Below are 16347 nucleotides of genomic sequence, written 5' to 3'. Positions count from 1 at the left end.
GCTTAAGGTAGACGTGAAAAGGTGAAGAGCCTAGAAGAATCATATGGAGTTGTGGAGAGGGGGGTTGCCTGACAACACATACATGACATGGCCTCTTCCTAGGTATGGGACTATTGAGGCCAATTTTTCTGTTTAATCCCAAATCCATTCTCTGCCCTTCTCCTCCACTTCCTATGGCAAACCATGTTTCCTGGGCTCCCTGGCCAACTAACTTCTGGCTCCGTCCAGCCAGTGGGAAGCTTTGGTGAGAGATCAGAGTAAGAAGAAGGGAAAAGCTGAGGTATTTCTCCCCACCTATCTCAGTCTTGGGGAGGGCAGGGTGAGGGAGCTGTGGTTTCAGTAGCTACAGTGTCTCCTTTGGGTGGCCCCAGTTCCTGGTCTAGGTAGTACCATCTCCCCTCTTTATAGTGCTAGCCCTCCGGGAGGACATGCCTTTCCTGAGTTGCTAATCTCAGGTTTGCTTGCCTCAATTCCCCTTAGTCACTCTTTCAGCTCTTCCAACAACTTTGTTTCTAATTCTCTAAATTAGATTTCCTCTTTAGAATCATCTGGCCTTCCTCTTGTTTTCCTGGCCAGACCGCTGATATTGTCTCTGTTTCCTTGTCTATAAAATGGAGGTTCAGAACTTCCCTGGTGGTCCAGGGGCTAAGATTCCATGCTCCCCATGCAGGGGGCCTGGGTTTGATCCCTGGTCTGGGAACTAGATCCCACACGCCACAACTAAGAGCCCACATGCTGCAACTAAGACCTGGCACAGCCAAAAAACTAAATAAATAAATATTTTTTTAAAAGAAGGAGATTCATCCAGTCATTCAACAAATAGGTATCTAGTAGGTTCCTTGTGACTGCAAAACTGTGCTAAGTGTTGGGAATATCACAGGAAAGAAAACAGATTAAAAGACATGAAAATCCAGGCGTTGCCTACCCCTCACGTCTCTGTAATGATCAGACGAGATGTTTGCATAAATGTCACCTGCTGCCTGGGTCTCAGGAATTGCCAGCATTAGGCAAACGCTATTTGGACTAGAGCCTGTTTTCTGAATCTAAGTGTTCTGGTCCTAGGGCCTTTACCCACTTCCCCTTTCTCCCTCCAATCCTGACAGAGAAAGATTTAGGACGAATAAAACAAAGACTTAATTTACACCATGGGGAGTCAACTTAAGGCACGCATTATCCCGTGTGGTGGTACAGTGTTAAGCTATAAATAGGTCTTTTAAGATCAGGTTTAGCTAAACCCATAGACGGCAGTGACACGGAAAGAGAAGGTAGAGACGCGCCCCAGAGCACCCACCTGCTGACTGCCTGCTCCGAGCTCTGCTACCCTCCTGGGGCACCTAGCACAGTGGAGGGAGCACTGGACTGGGCCGGGAGTCAGGAAACGAGGGTTTCAATCCCAGCTCTACCGACCATCAAGCACATGACCTTGGACTAGTCATTTCACTGCTCCTGAGCCTCCGTTTCCTCATCTGTAACCTGGGACTATTGAGAGTACCTAGGCTCTCTGGTTGTTGTGATGAATACAGTTTAAAAATGCATATGAAGCACCTGGTACTTGGTAAGTGCTCAGTAAACATTTGCTAGTATGATTATTATTTGCTGCAGGAGATCTGGCCTAGACTCCCAGCCCTTTCCATTAGAACCAGAAAACTTGCTGTGTGCTTTTGAGCAAGTAATTTTCTCTCTCTGGGCTTCAGTTTCTTCATCTGTAAAACGGGAAAAAATAGTAACCAAACTGCCTGGCTCAGGAAAAGAGAGTTAAAGGATAAACTAAGAACCAGGTAGGGAATTCCCTGGTGGTCCAGTGGTTAGGACTCCATGCTTCCACTGCAGAGGGCATGGGTTCAATCCCTGGTCGGGAATCTAAGATTTTGCAAGCTATGTGGTGAGGCCAAAAAAACCCAAAAAAACAAACAAAAAAAACCCCACAAAAAACCCCAAATATATGTATATATATATATATTTATATATATAAATACATATTTATATATATATATAAACCAGGTAGTACTATTATTATAACTACACGAGAAACAGTACAGAAATAGTACAGCAATCAAAAAGTGCGGAGGGGCCTTCCCTGGTGGCACAGTGGTTGAGAGTCCACCTGCCGATGCAGGGGACACGGGTTCGTGCCCTGGTCTGGGAAGATCCCACATGCTGCGGAGCAGCTGGGCCTGTGAGCCATGGCTGCTGAGCCTGCGCATCCGGAGCCTGTGCTCTGCAACGGGAGAGGCCACAACAGCGAGAGGCCCACGTACCACAAAAAAAAAAAAAAAAAAGTGCGGAGGTTATGGGAGTTCCCTGGTGGTCCAGTAGATAGGACTCAGCACTTTCACTCCTGGGCCCCAGGTTGGATCCCCTGACTGGGGAAGTGAGATCCCAAAACCTGCTCGGTGCTGCAAAAAAAAAAAAAAAAAAGTGCAGAGGTTAGAGCCAGATTGCCTGATTTTCAATCCCAGCTCCACCCTTACTTAGATTCGTTTACTATCCTATGCCTGTTTTCTCATATTTAAAATGGAAATAATGATGGCGACTACCTCATAGAGTAGTTGTGAGGATAAAATAATGTAGGTAAAGTGCTTAGTACAGTCACAGGCACAGAATATCTTTTTTTTGAATTTTTGAATTTTACTTATTTTTTATACAGCAGGTTCTTATTAGTTATCCATTTTATACATATTAGTGTATACATGTCAATCCCAATCTCCCAATTCATCCCACCACCACCCTCCCCGCCACTTTCCCCCCTTGGTGTCCATAGGTTTGTTCTCTACATCTGTGTCTCTATTTCTGGCACAGAATACCTTAAGTATTATGATTCCTAGGCATACTACACATGGTACCTAAATTGCTTGAGGCTTTAGAATCAGAGAGACCTGCCTCCATATGCCAGCTCTATTCTTTAGGCTCTGTGACCTTGGACAAGTCACTTCCCCTCTCTGAGTTTCAGCTTCCTCCTCTCTACATTGGAATCCCTGATACTATAACAACCCCTGATTCCTTAAGGAACCCCTTTGCTTTCCCTGATGCAGCAAAGCACATGTGCAGTGCCTGGCATGTGGTACATGTGGTAGGTGCTCATGGAAAATGCCTTCCCTCTTCTTTTCCTCCTGGCTCCTCTCCTCAGTATTTTTCTCAATGCTCTACTTGAATGTCCTTCTGACCCAGAGCCCCTTCACTGCTTCTAGAAATCTCCCCATCAAAGCTGAGGCCAGAACTACACACGGCATGCTCTGGTGGGAAGAACCCTTGATTGGCAGTCAGAAAACCAGGTTGGCTTCCTTCTCTTTGTAATGGAAGAATTCTGATATATTGTTTCAAGGAGTCATGACCTCAGGCCATGAGCTTTCCCTCTCTGGTCTTGAGCTCCATGACGAGGCTATTACCTTCTGTATCACGATATTTTGCAATCTTGTGATTTGGTGGCAAAGGCCAAGGTTCAGATTAAGCCTTAGTTGGGCTGGGGATGGGATTGGGTGGTGTGCAGCTACTCCTGAGTACCCTGACATCCTTGAGGGAGGTGACTTGTTTGGAGGCAGGCTACATCCTACTCCCATGGAATGGGGGTTGGAGGTGGCTCTGTAGGGCTGAGGAATCAAGTTTACGCTGGAAAACTGCCTGGTGGGTACAAAACCAACCTGCTGTCATGCCCTTGTTTACCCAGCTTTCCAGGGCTGCTCGGCGGCCTGGTCCTGCTGAATGGGGGTGAGGGGGAACGAAGAGGCATAGCCAATCCAGAGACCTCATGCTCTATTCCCCCTAAAAACCTGCTCCTAGGAAAGGAGCAGGGAAACCCCCTCATACTCAGGTACAACAAATCATAACAGCTCAAAGCACCCTATCTTTTAAAATAGGTTTTCTTTGCAGGATTTTTTTTAGATTCTCCCCGCCCTCCCCACCCCACCCCGCCCCCCGCCAAATTTGTATTTTTCAATCGACGAAAACAACTTATGCAACAAAGAGACTTCAGGACAAACCGGGGCGCCAGGTTCCTGCGCAAAATGCTAAAAAGGCTTAAGCAGAGGGTGTTGCCAAAAGTGGCATTTCGGGCATCAGAAGGACGGTCATACCTTTCTGAAAGACTGCAGGCCTTTAATACATCTACACTGAGCAGAGGAAGTCTATGGAGAATGCCTTGACTTCCCAGCTCTATTATGTAACAAATACGTGTACAGAGCTCAGTAAGGGCCCTGTACTGACGCTTCTCCATTTCCCCAACTCCAGCCATCGGGGCTTGCATTCCAAGTCCTTTTACTTGATGTGACGTTGGACCAGCCACTTCCCATCTCGGGGGCTCAGTTTCCCCATCGGTAAAACAAGGACTATATGCTCCCCTCTTCCCAGGACACGTCAAACCTAATCGGGAAGGATTTGATTGGGTTCGATGAGAGCGTAAAATAATCGGTTGAAAGCCAGGCGAAAAGACCGATAACGTTTACTCCTCTCCCACCAAGCCAAAACATCCCAGTTTCACGCTTTTCTGAGCTGTTCCGGGAAGGGCGTGGTCAGGCCACTGGGAGCCACGCCCCCGGACGTGGGGCCAGCCTTAGCCGCGCCCAGCCCTGCGGCCCAGGGAAGGGACCCAGCAGTGACGTCACGTAGCCACTCCTATGTGTTCCTCCGCCGGAGAGAAAGTAGCTCTCAACCCATAGAGGACTCCGTCACCCATACTAGGAGACATGTAAAATCCTATATTTTCTGAGAACTCTATTATGGTTTTGAGACCTCGGGGCCACCTTCCGGCACACTGGAAGCCTGTCTTTCTCCGGGCCGGCGTAGGAAGTAGTCCCGGCCTACGGAAGGCCGATGGGTCCCTCCGCAGCGGGGGAAAGAGGATGGCGACTTCGTCGATGCCGGAGTCGGAGAGAAACGCGGCCACGAAAGCGTCAGGTGAGCGTCGGGTGGAGTCAGGTCGCCCCACTGCACCCTGCCTTGCAGTGGGGCCACACTGCGGGGATACCCGGTGGAGAGATCCCGGGCCGGCGGGGCTGTCCGAACAGGGCCCCGGGGTCCCAGGCCCTTTAGTCGCTCTCGCACTTGCCTGAGCGGAAACCCGGAGCCGCCACAAGATGGCGTCGGGCCTGGAGCGCAGGCAGCGCCGGGGACAGCCCCGAGTCTCCAGGCCCCGGGACCGTCGCTGTCAGCCCCCTCCGCACGGGAACCAGGGGAGGGGGGAGCGAGCCGCTGACCCAGGGGGCTTGCGGGCTGTACCACCGACTCTGCACCCGGGGGGACTCGGGGGACCGAAGGGCTGAGCCACTGAGCCCGGCCGCGGCCCGTAGAGTGAACCACTCTGCGGGAATCATGGAGGGGAGGAGCAAAGGGTCAAGATTACCCGCCACTGACCACCCTCCGGGGATGGGGGAAGGACCCGAGACTGGGAGGCAAGGCTTCCTGGTCCTGTTTTCTCGAAGCTCCCCTCGCAATACACTAGAAAGCCCCGCCCCGTCGGCTACTCAGTGTTTGCATCTGCGAAATGGGCATATGGGCGCAGCTGCGTGCGCCGCGGGGCCCCGAGATGAAGCCCACCTGTTCCAGCCCCCGTCACCTCTTCTCGCAGAGTAAAGGCCCCGGACCCTGGGCCCCCCTATCAGGCCGCCCCCCGAGCCGATGGAGGAGAACGAGGTGGAGAGCAGTAGCGACACGGCCCCTGGTCCTGGCCGGCCCGAGGAGCCCTCTGAGAGCGGCTTGGGTGTGGGCACCTCGGAAGCCGTGTCGGCCGACAGCAGCGACGCCGCGGCCGCTTCGGGGCCAGCCGAGGCCGACGACTCTGGCGTGGGGCAGAGTTCGGACCGCGGCACCAGCTCTCTGGTATGGACATTGCTTGCCGGCGTGGGTGGTGGCAGGGACCGCAGGCAGCAGTGCCTGGCGGCCAAGGGGAAGAAGCCAGCAAGGCTTGCTTATAGCTAATATTTGATTATGGTTTACTGTGAGCCGGGCACCATGCCAGGCCCTTTGCGTGGATTTTCTCATTTAAGTCTCATACCTTGTAAAGCACATACCACTGTTTTCCAAATCTCACAGAGGAGCAAACTGAGACACAGCGCCAGCATTCAAATCTAGGCTGTGGGCTGACCCACTGCACTACCCACTGTCCTCACTCTTTGGGATGCAGGTGACCTGGTTCAAGTCTTGGCTGTACCACTGATTCACTGGGACACCTCTTTGAACCTCGGTCGTCAATCTTTAAAACGGAGCAGAAATACCTACTCCTGAGGGTGCTCTGTCGTGAGCAACCACCAGACATTTTCTTGGAAACGCTTTGTAAAATAGTCTCCTGGCTCTGCCGCCTCCTGGCTCTGTGATCTTAGATAAGCCACCCAAACTTTTAGCTGTCAGTTTTCTCATCTATAGAATGGGAATAATAAATATACTTGCCTCAATAGGTTTTTCTCTTTTTTTTTTGAGAACTAAATGAATTAATATATGCAAAGCAATTAACACAGGGCTCAGCACATGGTAAGCAGCCAATAAGTATCAGCCATACCGTTGTCATTGTCTGCAAGATAGTGATCATTTTCAGGACATCACATTATAGAGGTGCACAACAGTAGCCCCCACTTTGGGGTCCAGGGGTTTTATTAATTCAGCAGAGGTGGGCTTAGCATGTGCCCAGCTTGTGCTGGACCCAGGGGATACAGCAGGAGACGAGAGATGCGGTCCTGGCCCTTATGGAGTCTGACCTGGGAGACCTAACATTGCAGAGTGAACCATAATGTGATGGCGGGACACAGGCGACCATAGCACTGAGGATGGAGAGGTCCTAACTTGGCTTTGTGGGTCAGGGTCATCTTCCCAGGAAAGGTACCAGGTGAATGGCAGTAAGAAGGCTGAGTAGGAGTTAGCCACGGTGTGATGCTAGGAAGCATTTCAGGCAGAGGGAGCAGCTTATTTGAAAGCCTGACGAGAATAGCCTCACCTGGCTGTTGTGTGAGGTGTGGGAAACATGGGGCCTTGTACCTGCCCAGAGCCAGGGACCCTGGCGCTTGTTCTTGGGGGAGCTCTGTGACTAGAGGGTTTCTCTCACTGGTCCTCAATGGGGGTGAGGTTGTGGGTGGCTCCACCTACCACGTCCTTGGGCCAGGGTGGGGGCAGCCTGCCCTGCCCCATCCCTGGCTCCTAAACTCCCCTGTTTCCCGTCCCCCAGGAGGAGGTATCCGAGAGCAGCTCCAGCACAGAACCCCTGCCCCATGGCTACCTCCCTGATTCATCTTCTGTTTCCCACGGGCCAGTGGCAGGGGTGACAGGCGGCCCCCCAGCCCTGGTGCACTCCAGCGCACTCCCAGACCCCAACATGCTGGTGTCCGACTGCACGGCTTCTTCCTCAGACCTCGGCTCAGCCATTGACAAGATCATCGAGTCCACCATCGGGCCCGACCTCATCCAGAGTGAGTCAGGCCACAGGGGGCAAGAGTTGCCCCATAAGGGTTTCCCTGCAGAAGCAGCTGTGCAGACTCAGGCAGATAACCTTACCACTCTGAGTTTGTAACATGGAAACAGTAACCCCGTCTCATAGTGGTAAACGATGTGGGGATTTTTTTTTTTTTTTTTTTTCGGTACGCAGGCCTCTCACTGCTGTGGCCTCTCCCGTTGTGGAGCACAGGCTCCGGACGTGCAGGGGCCCAGCCGCTCCGCGGCATGTGGGATCCTCCCAGACCGGGGCACAAACCCGTGTCCCCTGCATCGGCAGGCGGACTCCCAACCACTGCACCACCAGGGAAGCCCCAATGTGGGGATTTAATGAGATAGTACAGTATAGTTCCTGGCATATGATAAGCACTCAATAAATATAGAAACAGTGACACCTAACTTTGTACTGGAGTCTCTTCTAAATACTTTACCTGCAGTAGTTCATCAATCCTCTTGGTAACCCCAAAAGGTAGATGCTGTTATTCTCACAGTCTGGATGAGAAAGCCAAGGCACAGAGAACGTAAACTAATGTACCCGCTGTCATCAGCAAGTGTTGGGCGTGAGCTCAGACAGTGACTCCAGAGCGGGTGCTCGTGATTTACCAAACTACTTTCTATTAATAATGATCCGTGTAAGGGTTGTAGCACCTCGAAAAGCCCTGGGATAGCCTGAAAAGCCAGTCCTCCTTTAATGGTTAAAGGTGGGCAGCTGTGGACTGGCTGCTGGACCAGCGTGTCACACACAGCAGACCTCTCAACAGCCCTGCCCTGGACGGGAAGTGGGCAATGGGGCAGCGGACTCACAGTCTCACGGGTGAGTCAGAATGAGTGTGGGCAGTGACAGTTGTCATTATCATCTGTGCATCCCCTCCTCACACCTCTGCCCAGGCTGCATCACCGTGACCAGTGCTGAGGGCGGTGGGTCCGAGACCACACGGTACCTGATCCTGCAGGGACCAGATGATGGTAAGACTCCAGGCGCCAGACCCAGGGAACCCTGCTGTGGGCGGGGGAGTAGGACAGGGAGGCTCTGCCGTACACTCACTGTGTGATCTTGGCAGCTTCTCCACTGCCTTGGGCCTCTCAGTTCCTCCACTGTTACTCTGCTGAGGAGTGGGGTTCTTGGATCCCTGGGCCTGCCTGGGAGGGGCAGCTGTAGCTCGTGGCCAGCCTCCCCCTCCACTTCCTCCCCTCTGATTCCCTCACCTTCCCAGGGGCCCCCATGGCATCACCGATGTCCAGTTCCACCCTGGCCCACAGCCTGGCAGCCATCGAAGCTCTAGCCGATGGCCCCACGTCCACATCCACGTGCCTGGAGCCCCCTGAGGAGGTACAGGGTGGACCCAGCTCCCCAGCGCAGCCATGCCTGGGTTCTGGCGCCGAGGAGCCAGACCTGCAGAGCCTGGAGGCCATGATGGAGGTGGTGGTGGTGCAGCAGTTCAAGTGCAAGATGTGCCAGTACCGGAGCAGCGCCAAGGCCACACTGTTGCGCCACATGCGGGAGCGGCACTTCTGCCCAGGTGCGTTGACGGTGGCCTGCCTGGCCGCCTCCACAGGTGGGGCTGGGGTGCCAAGAGTCAGATGCAGCAAGCTTGTTGTACCGCTAGCAGCCGCCGCCACCGGAAAAAAGGGACGTCTGCGGAAGTGGGGTGCCTCTGCCAGGACCCAGGAGGAAGAGGGCCCAGAGGAGGAGGACGATGATGACATCATAGATGCCGGCGCCATCGATGACCTGGAAGGTAGGCTACCGTGGCTTTCGGTCCTGTCACCCACACCCACATCTGCAAATACGGAGCTCCCCCTGGCCTGTAGGGAGGGCCAGGGACGAGGAACTGGCGCACACGCAGCCACGAGTGCCTCCAGCATAAGATAGAGGAGTTGGAGCTCTGGGACCAGGAGCTCTATGTGCAGCTGTACGGGCCACGTGCTGAAAAATAGTACTGTGTCCAAGAGGGTCACATTCACATTTGTCTAGCAGAAACAGAATGGAAGCCACGTGTGTTTTTTGTTGTCATATTAAAAGTAAAATGAAAAAGATGAAGTTAAGTTCAGTCATATATTTTATTGACCCATTATGTCTAAAGTATTATTTCAATATGCAATGATTATAAAAAGTTATTAGTAAGCTTTACGTTCTTTTTCTCATACTAATTTTCAGAAATCTGTTGTGTTTTATACTTATGTCTCCAGTTAGTCGAGGCATATTTCAAGTGCTCAGTAGCCACATATGGCTAGTGAGGGAGCTACTGGCTCCCTCAATGGATAGCATAGTCCTGCTTTGTAGACTGGAGTGACTAGACAGCTGTTTTCTAACAATGGCCGTAAAGCGTATTGAGGAAGGAGTGCTTTTTTCTGATTCACATAAAGGTGCCATCTGAGCTAGTGGTAGGTGTTAGGAAAGGTACAGAGAAAGGACTGCAGGGGCCAGAGAGTGGCGCTCACAGTTAGCCAGGGGGACATCAGGAGGGCTTCCCGGAGGAGGCACTACTGGTGGGTTTGAAGGGAGGAACAGGCAGGGAGGGATAGGGAAGTGGGCCTCTTTCCAGGGAAGCTGGCAAGGGGTCAGGACTGAAAGGTCAAGGCTGATGCCCCCCTTCTTTTGCTGTCCCCACAGAGGACAGCGACTATAACCCTGCTGAGGATGAGCCCCGGGGCCGGCAGCTACGGCCCCAGCGCCCCACTCCCAGTACACCGAGACCCCGCAGGAGACCTGGCCGGCCCCGGAAGCTGCCTCGCCTGGAGACCTCGGATCTCCTGGATGGTGAGACTTACTTGTGGGTGGGGCTGTGCGGTGGGGCCCAGGGGTGGCCTCGTTCCCCGCTTGCTTCCATGGAGCCCTTGCAGACATGCTTGCAGAGTAGCATGTCTCAATCCCACCGGGGTGACCTGCAGGCCTCCTCGTAAAGGGGAAAGCTCTCCCATACCAAACTTGAGAGTTAGCTTTCTGAAACGGCTTTTCCGTGGTAAGCTGTCGCAGCACAGAAGTTTGAGTATTTGTAACTGAACTAATAAGTTTTAAGAATTATTACTAAAATGAGAATAAGTCTGAGGTCTGAGACTATGTTGGAGGAGCACGGACTTGGAGCATTACAAGCCGGGGACAGGAAAGACCCGCCGTGGGCATGAATGCCGGCTCTGCCACCTACCAGCTGTGACCTGGAGCATGTTACTTTGCCTCTTGAATCTCCCATTCCCTTATTAGGAATGGAGGTGATAGCACCCGCCTCTTAGGATTGTTTTTTGAGGCTTAAATAGACAGGGAAAAAATACATGGTAGCTGTTTTTGTACATGCAGTTGTGGGTGTTGTATTTTTTTAGTCTTATTTTTCAAATAACTTTTTACTGAGGTATATGTGTTGAAAAGCACATGTATGCTAAGTGAATCAGCTTAGTGAATTCACAGCTCAGTGAATTTTCACAAGGTGAACACACCTGAATAACCTGGCACCCCATTAAGAAACAAAATGGCATATAATTTTGAATTTTTAAAACATTACATTGAAATGCTGTTAGTGTTTTTGAATAGGTAACGCATTCAGATGTTCAGACGTCAGAGGCTTTGCGAGTGTGTGCGGTGATGTCTCTTCCCTTCCTCCCGTCTGCCCTCCAACTACACAGCCTCCGTTGGGAAAACCAGTGTTTAAGTGTTGCTGTTGCTCCCCAGACTTTAGAACGTTCCCATGAGGTCACTAGAGCAACAATTATATCCATTTGATAGACGGGGAAAATGAGACTCAGAGAGGGGAGTGGCTTTGCCTGAGAACACACAGCAAGTCGATGACAGCTTAGCCTACCTGCAGGTCTCCTGGCCGCAAGGTCCCAGCTCTCCCAGTGCTGCTCCAGACTGTCCCATTTAAGTCGTGCTGTGCTAACAGCCCGTCAGCTGCAGGAGGAACCGTATGTCCACGCTGCCCTCTAACCACGGGCTGCCTGCGTCTGTCCCGTGACCTGACGGGCCTATCAGTGGTCCGTGACGGTGTGTGTGGGGGAGGATATTTTGGCTGGCCTCTGGCACAGCTGTCCACATCTGTCCTGGTGTGTCCATGGCAGGTGTGGAAGGAGAGCCTCTGGTCAGCTCCCAGACTGGACAGAGCCCTCTGGAGCCACAAGACCCCGAGGCACCCAGCTCCTCAGGCCCAGGACGCCTGGTGGCCCTGGGCAAGGCCAACCGGCCCCCTGTGGAACCCGGCATGAGCCAGTCAGATGTGGAGAACGCAGCACCGTCCTGCCAGGACGAGCCCGACGCCCCGCCCCGCCGCCGTGGGCGACCCTCCAGGCGCTTCCTCGGCAAGAAATACCGCAAGTACGGCGGCAAGCGGAGATGAGGGCTGGGGGCAGGGGGAAGTGGCCAGGCCCCTGGCCCAGCCAGACCTCTCCCCAACACCCTCCTGGCAGGTACTATTACAAGTCGCCCAAACCCCTCCTGCGGCCCTTCTTGTGCCGCATCTGCGGTTCCCGCTTCCTGTCCCACGAGGACCTGCGCTTCCACGTCAACTCCCACGAGGCTGGCAACCCCCAGCTCTTCAAGTGCCTGCAGTGCAGCTACCGCTCCCGCCGCTGGTCCTCGCTCAAGGTGTGGCCGAGGGAAGCGGAAGCGGAGGCGCAGGAGGGCAGGGGGAGAAGGGACGCTGAATGGGAGAAGGCCCCAGGGGGAGTGGAGATCACCGCACCTGCGGTCACCCTCCTGCCCCGTGTCGTTGCGCGTCTGGGCCGAGGGCACACTGTGGTAGGCCTCACACTGCATGGTGGCGTCACATCGTCTTAGACTTGCCTCACAACCACCACAGCGGGCAGATGGCAGTGCCACTGCTTTAATCGAATTCAGTGTGTTAGAAAGTCTCCCAGCTGGTGGCGGGAACGTGTCTCAAGAAAGGGGTTCCTTTTTATCATCTCACGTAGCCCAACAAGGTCATAGGTGTTGAGAGCCCCATTTTACTGACGCAGGAAACTGCAGCTTGGCTTGGCCAAAGTGAGGCAGAGCTGCCCACGGGTGGAGGTCGGGGGTAGCTTGAGCACAGATGGCCAGAGCCCCTGTGCTTTGTGCGCACAGTGCTTCCTCCCTCAGACCCGGACCTAGAAGTTGTTCTCTGGACCCCTGCGGTAGGGGTGGGGAGCGGGGGTTGTTCCAGGGTGCAGTGGGGAGGGGGCGCCTCTACGGCTGTAGGCACAGGGCGGGTGGGCAGGAAGGGAGGCTACACCCCAGCCCCCTGTCCTTCTGCCTCTCTCCCAGGAGCACATGTTCAACCACGTGGGCAGTAAGCCCTACAAGTGTGACGAATGCAGCTACACCAGTGTCTACCGGAAGGACGTCATCCGGCACGCGGCCGTGCATAGCCGGGACCGGTCAGTGGGGGTGGGGAAGTGGAGGCCCAGGGTAACCATGGATTCCCCCTTACTGAGCCCCTGCTCGGGGCCAGCCCCCTTTGCAGCACAGTACAGATGGGGGAAAGGCAGGGCGATTCATCCCAGATCACTTGGCTCAGAACAGGGCAGTGTCAGGGTCTAGAGGTCCCTTATTTGGTCTCTTTCCTGCTTCGAGCTTTGTAAATTGGGGACAGTCACTATTGAGGTGATTAAAGGAAATCGTGTACCTAAAGGGTCTCAGAAAATGATCTGAAGGTCTTCCAGGCTCCACGTCCATACTCCATCTCTCACGGCACTGATAGGGCAGACGTAGGACAAGTGGGTGGAAAAACAAAGATCCTCAAGGGCCTAGTGACTGTTCACTGAAGTATCACAGTGCGGCTTGCAGGCTCTTAGTTCCCCGACCAGAAGTTGAGCCCCGGGCCCCGGCAGTGGAAGCGCTGAGTGCTAACCACTGGACAGCCAGGGAATTCCCGCTTTTAGGTGTTTCTTTAAAAAAAAATAAAAAGGGAGGGGGAGTTCTATGTCCACATAAGATTAGGGACACCAGGTTGAAAACCTGGTTCAACAGCTCTTTTCCCTGCAGAGCTTCTCAGAGCCTTTAAAATGCAAATGCATTTTGTGACAGAGAGAGAGAGGGAGAGAGGGAGAGAGGGAGGGAGGGAGGGAGGGAGGGAGAGGGGGAGAGGGGGAGAATGCACTGTGCCTAAAGTTAGTTGACTGCAAAACTTTATTTACAGCACACCTCTTGGCATTTTCCCCAGCGAACTCCCATTGGGGGAATACTGTTCTAAGAGAAAGGGGCTTGGGTTGGGGCTGAGGACAGGGCCGAGGATGGGTCTGGTCAGCGGGGGAGGGTCTGGGGTGGGCTTGGGGACAAGATGGTCTGACTGCTGTGCCTTTCTCCCCCAGGAAGAAGAGGCCAGACCCGGTGAGTCTGGGGCCCCAGGCCGGGAAGGGAGCCTGCTTGAGGGCGGCTGGGGGGTTGGTGGGGGAGGAGGCATGGTCTCACCCTCTCTCCTCCCCTTTTCTCTCCACCCGGCCCCTTCTGTCCCTTCCCAGACCCCGAAGCTGAGCTCCTTCCCCTGCCCTGTGTGTGGCCGTGTCTACCCCATGCAGAAGAGACTCACACAGCACATGAAGACTCACAGCACCGAGAAGCCCCACATGTGTGACAAGGTGGGTGGGGCTGGGGGCAGGGGGCCCGCCTGGGGGCTCCCTGGTCTGACCCGCCTCGCCACCCCCCGCAGTGTGGAAAGTCCTTTAAGAAGCGCTACACCTTCAAGATGCACCTGCTCACGCACATCCAGGCCGTCGCCAACCGCAGGTACATCCCCGAGGAGGCCCCTGGGGCTGCGGTTCCCCACCGCGCCCTGTCGCTGAGCTCTCCCCTCTCCCACCACCTCCAGGTTCAAGTGCGAGTTCTGCGAGTTCGTTTGTGAGGACAAGAAGGCGCTGCTGAACCACCAGCTTTCCCATGTCAGCGACAAGCCCTTCAAGTGCAGCTTTTGCCCCTACCGCACCTTCCGAGAGGACTTCCTGCTGTCCCACGTGGCCGTCAAGCACACAGGTCAGGCCAGCCACCCCCCAAAACACCGTAGCCCCCTGTCGGAGGCTCAGCTCTGTCCTCTTCATCCCCCTCGGCAGCGCCAGCCCTTCTACTGCAGGGAATCCCCCCTGGGACTATCACTCTAACCTCAGCTGAGTTTCCAACGCAGCCAGCTCTTCTCTGTGTGGCCCAGGGCCAGTTGCTGGCGCTCTCTGAACCTTTCTTAATTGTGAAAGGAGAGAATCAGAAGTACCAACCATGGGGTTGTTATAAACGTGAGTTCCATTTGTTCCCTGAGCCCTGTCTGTTCTGGGCACTGGGGCTTGAGAGGTCTTACATAGGCCCTGCCCTCGACAGAGGAAACCACTAAAGCAGCATCACATCTTGGCCCACAGAAGATGGACAGCAAAACTTAGTTCTTTCTCCTCCTCGGTGCCTAGCCCTCTGGCAGACACACTAGGGAAGAAGAGAGAAAGAGAGCTGGGGGGACACTTCGGGAGATGAGTCATAAGAGAAGTATGTGGTCACCTGACCTTGAAAATAGGCACTCGGAGGAAGGCTGTGAGCGCAGAGGGAGACCTGGCTCGTTTCTGTCCTGGCACACCAAATTGCACAGAGCATGGGTTTCCCTGAGCTTGGGAACACATCGCAGGGAGTGAATCAGTTGGAGACGTTCTTGGGGTCACAGAAGGCTTCCTAGAGGGGGTGGGCAAGCCCAAGCATCCCTACACATGTGCCTGCAGGGGCCAAGCCCTTTGCCTGTGAGTACTGCCACTTCAGCACGCGACACAAGAAGAACCTCCGCTTGCACGTACGGTGCCGACATGCAAGCAGCTTTGAGGAGTGGGGGCGGCGCCACCCCGAGGAGCCCCCTTCCCGCCGTCGCCCCTTCTTCTCTCTGCAACAGATTGAGGAGCTGAAGCAGCAGCATAGCGCAGCCCCTGGACCTCCGCCCAGCTCCCCAGGACCTCCTGAGGTAATGAGCTCAAACAGCAGACAAGGGGATTAGGAGCGTTGGCTGCAATGCTGCTGTGATGCTGCCTCTCCCAGCCCTAGCATCCTCACTGGCACACTGAGTACAGCGAAATGACCCCTGCCTCTCTGGATTGTGGTGAAGAGCAGCTGAGGTCACAGATATGTCACCCTAATCTCAGAGTAGGGGTGGCTTTCCAGTGCTAGTAATAGAGCGTGGAAATATCAGTATCTTGACTATGGTGATAGTTTATTATTGTCTTCATGTAAAAGAAGTCCAGAGGTCAGCAACCCAGGGCTGATGTGGCAGCTCCTTGATCAGTCATCAGGAACCAAGCTTTCTCGATACTTTTTCCCAGCCGTCCTAGGCATGTGACTCCCGTTTTTGTGATTGACTTATGGTCCCATATAGCTGCAGGAGCTCCAGCCTTCCTAGCCACATCCCAGGCAAGAATCAGGAGGAAAGGATAGGGGAAGAGCAAAAATGATGCCCGCCATCTATCCGTCTTACCTTCCTCGTGAACTTTTACCAGAAGCTCCTGCTTAACTACAGGGCCACACTTCACCCAGCCGCAAGGGAGGCTGAGAAATATAGTCTTGTAGCTGAGTATGTTGCCTGCCCCCTCCCCTCCCCTCCCCAAAAGATGGACCACCACGATGTGCTGGTAGAACACAGAGGCTCTGGAGTCAGATAGTCATGTGTTCAAGTCCCAGTTCTGCTACTTACTGGCTGTGGGATCCTTAACCTTAGTCAGTTCATCTGTTGCGTAGAGCTGGTAAATATCTTGAAAATATCTTGAAGAGGGTGAAGATGAAACAAGCCAATAGCTGTAAAGTGTCTGGCACATAGGAGGTGCTTGGTGAATGCACTTGAATCTGAGCCTGCCCCCTGTCACCCTTGGCCATATTCCCACCCCGCAGATCCCGCCAGAGGCAGCACCTCTCCAGTCACCCGAGACACCCCCGCTGCTGTGTTCTGACACCCTGGGTGGTGCTACCATCATCTACCAGCAAGGTGAGTTCTGGTGGGAGCAGGGGCAGGGCTCGTGCCG

At 54.0% G+C, this 16347-nt stretch overlaps 1 protein-coding gene across 4 annotated transcripts in view; it reads left to right on the top strand.

The window, feature by feature from the left end:
• Positions 1-4597: 4597 nt before the first annotated feature.
• ZNF335 (zinc finger protein 335) overlaps positions 4598-16347 on the top strand; it is an 18854-nt gene continuing 7104 nt past the window's right edge. The window contains exons 1-16 of one of the 4 annotated variants that reach the window (XM_030848704.3): positions 4598-4890; positions 5561-5811; positions 7148-7388; positions 8299-8376; positions 8625-8930; positions 9018-9149; positions 10025-10171; positions 11461-11713; positions 11806-11983; positions 12641-12753; positions 13687-13705; positions 13837-13953; positions 14025-14101; positions 14184-14344; positions 15067-15299; positions 16217-16310. In XM_030848704.3, coding sequence (XP_030704564.1) covers positions 5611-5811; positions 7148-7388; positions 8299-8376; positions 8625-8930; positions 9018-9149; positions 10025-10171; positions 11461-11713; positions 11806-11983; positions 12641-12753; positions 13687-13705; positions 13837-13953; positions 14025-14101; positions 14184-14344; positions 15067-15299; positions 16217-16310 — 2350 coding nt within the window. In that variant the 5' untranslated portion in view covers positions 4598-4890; positions 5561-5610. Of the gene's footprint in view, positions 4891-5139; positions 5812-7147; positions 7389-8298; positions 8377-8624; positions 8931-9017; positions 9150-10024; positions 10172-11460; positions 11714-11805; positions 11984-12640; positions 12754-13686; positions 13706-13836; positions 13954-14024; positions 14102-14183; positions 14345-15066; positions 15300-16216; positions 16311-16347 lie in introns of those variants that run through there. The other 3 variants (XM_060284327.1, XM_030848706.2, XM_060284326.2) reach the window with 3 other exon arrangements.

This window comes from Globicephala melas, chromosome 15 (genome assembly GCF_963455315.2).
Source record: "Globicephala melas chromosome 15, mGloMel1.2, whole genome shotgun sequence".
NCBI classification, from domain to species: Eukaryota; Metazoa; Chordata; class Mammalia; order Artiodactyla; family Delphinidae; genus Globicephala; species Globicephala melas.
The sequence above is the reverse complement of the archived record's forward strand: the minus strand, read 5'-3'. Positions and strand labels throughout refer to the sequence as shown.